Genomic DNA, 8,521 nt, shown 5'->3' on the forward strand with positions numbered 1-8,521 from the left:
CCCCTGCTCTCTGCACCAACCTGCCAGATACTCAGTTTATCTCTCTTTCCATATTCATTGCATACTCACCTTTAATCCCAACCCACTGGTTTTCCATCCAGCCTCTCACCTGCTCTCTGTTTGTCTCCCCAGCCCTCCTGGTGTCTCCTCTTCCAGCTCCCTCACACTTCCCTGTCCCTCCTGTCCCCAGATTTAGCATCCAACTCCTCCCCACCTTTCCCAGCTGTTTCTTGCCCTCACTTTGCTTTCCCAGATAATCCCCTTTAAACATCTCCCATCCAGGGCACATGGGGAGATCCAGGCAGGAATTTTCCTGCCTGCCTCCTGCACTAAGCTCCTGGCAGTTTATGAAGCAAGCTTAACAAAAACAGGCATTAACAAATCCCCACACTGAGGATGGTATAAAATCCAGCCACGTCAGCACTCAGCAGGTTAATTATCCCTCCAGATCACCTCCCCTCCACATTCACTGCTGGGGAAGCTCAAACCATGGCTGGATCTAAATAAATATGAGAATCAGTATTAAGTCAATACTGCAAATGAAGTGTTCCTGCCAATGGATTTTCTTCCCAGTGCCCAGAATCATCTCCACAGGGTAATGACTTGCTGGCAGAGCTCTGGATCTGCAGGAGGTGCTGGGCCTTGTTTGCTGCAGGAAAAGGGCAGCTGGGCCATCGATCAGGTCAGGGGCCTGTCAGCCCTGGAGGCATCAGGGGGTTTAACAAGCCCTGCAAAGCCCACACTGGAACTGTCACAAGTTCATGTTCCTTCATGTGAGGCAGCTGGAAGCAGATTTATTGACCCCCTTCCCTCCCCCAGCATCCAGAGGGTATAGAAGGAGGGAAAGCAAAGGAATGCTGTCCAGCTCAAAGCCTTGCCAGGACCTGCCAGAAGAGGCCCCTTGTAGGAGCTGCTGAATGAGGGCAGAGTTGAATGCTGACACCAGCAAATATTTTAGCTGGAAAAGCATTGGATGCTTCAATGGGGAGGGCACTGCAAAGTGATGGTACTGGAGGCACCTGTGTCCTCATCCAGAAAATCAACTTATATTCTGAAGGGCTCCTAAACCTGCACTGCTCTCCCCTGATCACGTCAGAGTGCAACAATCCAGCTCAGAGCACGGGGAAGCCCCTCCAGGTTTCTCTCCCATGCTCAGGGACACTTGGCTTCCTCCTCTAAAGCAAGGAGAGGAGAGGGAGGACACAGGGAGGGTTACACTAGGAAACCAGAGCCAAGTGCTAACCAGCAAAACCAAGTTCCTGCCTGCCCACATTAGCCAGAAACAGGAGGAAAACCCAGCAGAGTAGGTCCCACAAACCATCTTTGCTCCCACACTGGCCAGTCACAGCATCTCTGTGTTCCAGCACTGAGGGCAGCAACTCCACCCTGTTCCCATTGCAAATTAATTCCCATAAGCTCTGAAGGTCTTGAAGTTCTCCAGCCACAGTGACTTAAGGTGACACAGAAACTGGAATTGGCCAAGCAGCCCTTCAGGGAGGTCACAGACCTCTTTTTAAACCCAGTGTATTTTACATCAAGCAATATCACAGCTGTTGTAGGAGAGGTGACAATATCCAAGCACCACAAGAAACATGGATGTGACAAGGGGAAATTAAGCTCCTTGCAAGCAAACAGAGAGTTTTTTACCTTTCATCAACTTGCTGAGAACTTCAGCTTCCCAGTCTATTGCCCTCCTGACAAAGCTGCCTGGGAAACCCTCCTCAGGCAGCTCCCCCTGCCAGGTGGGGCCAAGGTGACATGTTGGTTAATGCCTCTTAACTCCTGAGAAGTGACAGCCTGTTGGAGGGGTGGCCCAAGGGAGCCTTCACCCAACACCAGCACATTCCCTGACCTACAGGGCAGGCATTTGAACAGTGAACAGCAGGGACTGAATAAAGAAAGGCAGAAATACATGAACATGAAAATTAAATAACGAAAATGTTAAGCAAAACTGGCAGAGGGAGACGGTGGCACCCACCAAAAGTGAAACAAGGAGCAAGTGGCCCTGTGATTGCATTTAAAATTCAAGTCAGCCCATAACTGAGCTGTCACGTGGGGCCACAGCACAAGCAGGGAGGAACAGCAGTAGGGGAGGGTAAGATATAATCACTTGGGCTATAATTAACAGAATCAAGGAACACTCCATTCCCAGGGGCTACTGAGAGCCAGAAGAGACACCTCAAGGCATGTCTTCCCTGCCAAGGTGTTTGTTTAGGGTTGTCACACTACCAACACACTTCTTATTTCTATCCAAAATTACTCAAGAATAAGCATGGATAATCAGACAAACAAGCTTGGATAAAATGGAGAACACTCTGGATACTTTCCCAGAGCTCAGAGGAGTTTTCATCTTAAACCCTGCAGAAAGTCACTCTCGGCTTCTTCCCACCTTTATCCCCCTGCTGTCTCTGCAGTAAGGATGAGAGCAGAAGATCAAATAAGAAGAAAACCAAACTATTCCCATCTGTGACTGGCCTGAGAGTTTGCCCTTTCTTGTTTGGTGTGGTGCATCTCCATGATTCCTCAATCCCTGGAGATTAAGCAACAGGGAAAACACACTTAAAGGCTCCCACTCAGCCCCTTCTTCTCAAGCAGAGCTTTAGGAGTTGCTGTGAGGACATTTCAGCCCATTTTGGGTCTTCTGCTACAATCTCCATGGCCTACAAAAGCCTTGCAGGTGCTGGGCTGTCCATCACCAGCTCCAGCACAGGGAGATTCCAGCCACACCCAGCATTTGAATTCCCAGCTGCAGAGGGTCCCAGAGCTGTGGGCTCTCAAGGTACAAGCAGTCAGAGTCCACAGGAAACAGATTTAATGAGCAAACAAGAACATGCCCCAGTGATCCATGAGCAGGAGGATTTGCTGGGCTAAGCACTGACTGACACAGATGTGCTCCACTGACAGATCAATACCAAGTGCAGGCACACCCAGCTATTCCTTAAAATTCACTTCTAACCGGGCAAGTTCAAAAGCAGGATTTGGAATTCCCAGGTGGCAATGCACAACCTCGCCAGTGAGTAGACAACACACAGTTTGGTTCCCACCAAGCAGCAGGACTGGCTGCAGTGTCTCCACTTCCCACCCTACAAGTCCAGCAGGAGTTACATGGATCAGAACTGCATCTGCCCCGAGCCCTTTTCCAGAGAGGAATCCCTCTGCAGCAATCAGAGCACACAGTGGAGAGGTGACCCCTGCAATTTATCTCTCACATCTCAACAGTACCTTGGCCTGACTACTTGAATTGCCTCATTATTTTGCCTTCAGCACAAACTGGTTGCTGCATGAGGAAGACAATTGTCTGATACCAGCCATGCTGAGCTCAGGGAATTAAGATCCAAATCTTTGCTCCATCAGAAGGTTGTGTTGCATTAAAGAATCACTGTTGCCAAACCCCAGAGACCCCGTGGTCCTGCCTCAGCACAGTCACTGCACACAGAAAATGTAGGAGTGTTGTTGGAAAAGTGTTGACTCCTATGTAAGAAGGGAGAAGTTCCACGTCTTCAGCTCTACAGTTCCACCTCTTCTAGTTTTCTCTGCTCAGTCCCTGTTTCTGCCCACTGTGGAATAACAACTTCAGTTGTACTCACATGGGAGCAGATTCCACTTCTTTCCTTGAAGACAGAGAGGACAAACAAGGAGCAGAGCTTTTCTTTCAGAAGTTCCACAGGCACTTGGGTCCATCAGCCTTGGCTACAGCACTGTCTGGCCACTGAGCACACTGGGCTCTACAGCCCCTTCCAAGGAGAGTCACACACAGCCTTTGAGGAGCTCTGAGCTCAACAGAAACACCTGGTCAGGAGAGGTCAGTGCTGACAGCAAATATCTCACCTGCACCCTCGTGACACTCCATCGATGAGCCCACCCCTGCCCCAGGCAGATACTTCTACATCCTTCTGTCCCATGGAACTGAAACCTTCCCCAGGTAGTAACAGACAGCTACAGGAGAAGAATTAGACCTTGGAGGACTAATGACAAGGGATGCCAGGGTTCTGACAGCTCCCCCCAACTCCCCCAAGCACAGCAGAGTGCCAGCAGGGCCTCCAGGTCTGGGAGAGAGAAGGAATTACAGCTTCCTACTTGCCAGGACAGCAGCAGGACTTCCCAGCTGCAATCCTCACTGTAGCACTGAGTGCTCTCCCCTTCCTGCATCCCTGACTGCACTGTCCCAGCACCAAGGACTAAACTGGAAGAGCACAGTTCACATCCACTGAGCAATACTCACTCTTACAGCCTTTGTCCAAGAGATGCCAGGGACAGAGTGGTTTTGTATGCAGCAGTTTTATTTTAAGCAATTAGAACCCAATACAAGCAGCTTTTAGGAAGACAATTCTTTACACTGTGTATTAGATGAGGGTTTAATACCAACAGCAATCATTGTTCTGTCCTTTCCATGAGGGTGGTGGAAGCTTCCAGATGCCCTGCTCCTGTTGTTTCTGCCTTCTCCTGCGAGGATTGATCCTCCTGGGAGGGCTCCTGCTCCTCCCCCTCCCGGGGGGAAAAGGGTCCCACCAGCCAGGACAGAGGTGTGTTGTTCTTCAGGTAATCCAGCAGCTCCTCCATGTACTCCTGGATCACAGCCAGCTTCCTCTGGCTCTGGGTCAGCACACTGCTGGACAAATCCTGGAAGGAGTTTGCCACTAAGAAAGCAGCATAAAGCTCCTTGATGGTACCAAGAGACTCTTTCACCTTGTCCTGCAGGCTGGAGGGAAGGCCTTGGATGGCAAACATCATTTTGCAGCAGGTCATTTGCAGTTGCTGTGTGATTCTGCATGCCATGAGCAGGGTCAGAGACTCCATCTCCTGGGAGGAGGTAGGAAGGACAAGATCAGGAGGAAGTCAATTAAAAATTAAATATATATAAGTCAAGGGGATGCCCAGAGCCCTTTGCTTCCCTCCCCAGGAAGGTACCTCTGGCTCTGCAGGGCTTTCATCTCCACTCTCTTTGAGAAACTTCCTACTGCAGTCCAGCCACATCTGGTGTAGTTTCTCCTGCCCCTCCGGGAGCTTTTGACTAAATCCTTGCTTAAACACTTCAATCTGCAGCAGGGGAAGATCAGAGTGTCAAGACAGACAGATCAGCTGGTGAACAGCTCAGCTCTTCATCACAGTAATGAAGCTGAAACTAGACCAGCTCTCCGGTCCCATCCTTCCAGGGGCCTGGGCTGTACCTACCAGCTCAAGGATGCAGTGAAGCTGCCCCAGGGCCTCCCTCATACCCTGCCAGACCTGCTTCACCTTGGCTGTGGAGTGCAGGTGGGCAGACAGGCGGAGTTCCTTGGAGAGAGACCCCAACCTCACAAAGTACCTCCTCTGCTCCCGCTGCTGCTCCACGGGCACCGCGGCCGGGCCCTGCTCGGACACGGCCAGCTTGGCTGAGGGAAGAGGCAGCATCTGTCACTGACTGACCAGGCACAGCAGGGGAAACAAGCATCACATCTTGGATTAGGAGCCAAGTACTCTCCAGCCTGGCCCTGGCACAGATTGGAAGTGTTCAGGTGTCCAGGGCTGGAGTGGACAAGGTCAGAGCAACCTGCTCTAGTGGAAGGTGTCCCTGCCCATGGCAGGGCCTGGGTGATCTTTAAGGTCCTTTCCAACCCAAGCCATTCTGTGACTCTCTTATTTCCATTGGCCCTATTCCAGAGTAGTGGGGTGAGGAATGGGACTGACCATCCCCAGTCTCATGGTTCCCATTACAAATAGTCACACACACACCATTTCCTTACCTAGTTCCTCGTTTCCAATGGGGAGAGAGTCCCCTTCTGTTCTCTCCAGCACAGCCTCTGCCCCACATCCATCAGTCTGTCCCACTCCAGAGCCTGCAGCCATGCCCACACTGCTGGTCACTGCAGACCTGGCAGCCTCCACACTGCTCTGAAGGGTCTCCTTGGTTACATCCACCACCTCCATCACCCTGCTGCTCACAGCACCCCTCACATCAGCCACTCTGGATGACACCAGCTCTTTTGTGTCAGAGATAATCTGGGGAAGAGGAGGAATATCAGATAAAGGAGTGGGTCATACAGCACACTGAGGTTCTGAACTGCACCAAGAGGCCAATTAGCACAGCAAGATAAGCATTTACTCCTGTAGGAGCCTGCACTCGGGGGTAGTTCCCCATGTAAGAGCCTACTTCACTCCCAAGGTTAGAAATCCCACAAAAACAAGGCCACTCTGCCAGAGACAGCACAGCCTCAGATTCTTACCTGTTCCACTGGCTTTTGAAGGATTGGCACCTTCTCCCCTAGTTTATCCAGGCCCTTGGAGGCATACTCACTTGCTGCAGCAACTGAAGAGAGAACAAAAAAAAGGGGTCAAAACTTGTTTTTCTGCAATTCCACCTCAAGTTCCACCTTGCAAAATTCAGTTTAGGAAAGCCAACATCAGAGCCCATCCCTAATCCTGCAGTGAGCAGCCCTCCACCACACTGCTTGGACCGGGGCTCAGCTTCAGCCTCATTCATAAGCCAGGAGTTGTCTTTTCTCCATGACAATGGGGAGGTGCATTCTCTCATCCCAGGACTCCTTCCAGAGCTGGAAGGAGCCAGAGAGCCCCTCAAGAGGCAGGTGCCAGGCTGCCCTGGCCCAGGGGGTTACCGTGAGGCTCCAGGGAGGCCAGCACTGGCTGCACACAGCTGGCTGTGGCTTCGCTCACGCTCCTCACTCCCTTCTCCGCCGCGTCACACACAGACCTGAGGTAGGGGTGGCTCTCCTTGGTGGAGGCATAAGCTGTAGAAACCACAGCACAGGCAGAGCTGACCAAGGTCAGATTAGCCACCTGCTTTACTGCATCCTAGAAGAGCAAAGAAAAAAAAGCAGCCATGAAGCCTCGAACACAGCCCTGCACTGCTGACACCATTCTGCCCCAAAACTGCCTGTCTGGGGGGAATTGTCAGCCACACAAGTCACTTAGTCTGGCTGACAAAGCAAGGCTTGGCTTACTTGCACACTTTCTTCAGTTTATAACTCAGTTACAGACTGAAGATGGGGAGCTTTGACATTTCAGGGATGGACCATCCCCTAAAGTTTTCCTCCAGCACAAGGCTACCCAAGGAACAGGTGAGATTTTGGGAAGTCTCAATACTTGAGTCCCCCATATCCAGCTCATTTGGAATGGTTATTTAACAAACTGATATCCCAGGACTGGAGTGGGTTTAAGCTGACAGACTATACAGCCTCCAAAAAGTGTGCTGCTGGTCATGGGAGCAGAGCAAGAACAGCAGGTCTCAGGGATGCTGAAACATGGGAATCTTTCCATAGGAGCACTGTCTGCAGCAAGCCAGGAACTTGATTACAGAGTCAGAGAATCATCTTTCCTAGCCAAGACCCAGGCTAAATTGCTTAGACTAGGAGGTTATTTACAGGGCCTTTAGACCTACTTTTTTGGCTATGTTGCCACACAGGTCTCCAGCAAAGCTACAGGGCACAGCCTGAGCACAGGAAACCCTCCTGCTTTTGTGGGGGCTCAGCTCCCCCCAGCCATGGCAGGGTCACCTGCTCGTACCTGCACCCAGGAGCTGCCACTCCCCACATCCCACCTGGAGCACCCACCTCCTGCTCCTCCTCCTTCACTTCTGGGGAGCTCTTGGCCACCTCCTCTTTGTCAGGCATAGCAGAGGCCATGGCAGCTGGAATGCAAGTAGAACCAAGGTTTTTAGGAAAAGAGGGCAACCACTGAGCCTCCAGAGGGATCCCCCTTCCAGGGATCATAAAAGAGAGAAGTTCTTTTGCTACCCATTAAGGGGAGACACCTAAAATGGTCTTACAGAAGGAGGGGATCTGTGCTACTTGCAAATCTATCTGGTATTTGAGTTTATGATAATCAGAGGAACAAGGAGAACAGTGTTTCCTCACCCAGGAAAACCCTTCTCAGAGACACCACAGTGCTCATTATCAATATATTTAGGGGAGGTACCTCCTTCCTCCCCACAAAGGCTTCCAGGAACTCTCAAATAAAAGAGATGGTAACAGCAGAACTGGGGAGAAAATACAGCTCAAGGATCATCCTGCTGCTCTTACACACCCCAACCAGAACCAGCTCTTCCCCCTAAACCAGCACAGGCTGTGTCTGACCTTTCGTGCAGCACCACAAGCAGCCTTGGACTAAGACTCATTCCATGATTAAACCAGGTAAGAAATATCTAAACACAAGCCAGGATTTCACAGAGCACTTCCAGCTTTAACCCCTGAAAACCTCACCTGTAAATCTGAGAACAGTACCTTTTAGACCTGCTGGAGGTGAGCAGAGAAGCAACAAGGAAAAACCAACCACCACAGCCCAGCACCCCCTCTCTGCCTTTTTATAGTGGCTGGGGAGTGGGGTGAGGAGGGACCCTCAGGGACTGACAGCTCTGGGAAGCAGCAGAAAGGAGCCAGTCTCCCTCCTGACCAATTAGAGGTGAAATAAGGCTGAAATGGGCCTGCTGTGGCTCGTTAATTACTCTGTAATTAAGCAGGTACACCTTGCCCTGGGTAGATGAGCTCTAGGAGGAGGCCAGTGCCTTCATTTCATCAGCAATAGTTAT

At 51.0% G+C, this 8,521-nt stretch overlaps 1 protein-coding gene across 1 annotated transcript; it reads right to left on the reverse strand.

The window, feature by feature from the left end:
* Window positions 1-4,282: 4,282 nt before the first annotated feature.
* On the reverse strand, window positions 4,283-7,619 carry LOC113992090 (perilipin-3-like). Its single transcript, XM_027729043.2, has 7 exons — window positions 7,548-7,619; window positions 6,594-6,789; window positions 6,204-6,286; window positions 5,724-5,979; window positions 5,173-5,372; window positions 4,909-5,037; window positions 4,283-4,800 (listed from the first exon to the last, which is right to left on the reverse strand). The coding sequence occupies exons 1-7, from the start codon at window positions 7,617-7,619 to the stop codon at window positions 4,372-4,374; spliced, it is 1,365 nt and encodes a 454-aa protein (XP_027584844.1). The 3' UTR covers window positions 4,283-4,371.
* Window positions 7,620-8,521: the final 902 nt, after the last annotated feature.

Source organism: Pipra filicauda, unplaced genomic scaffold (genome assembly GCF_003945595.2).
Source record: "Pipra filicauda isolate LSUMZ 115617 unplaced genomic scaffold, ASM394559v2 scaffold464_size512166_pilon, whole genome shotgun sequence".
NCBI classification, from domain to species: domain Eukaryota; kingdom Metazoa; phylum Chordata; class Aves; order Passeriformes; family Pipridae; genus Pipra; species Pipra filicauda.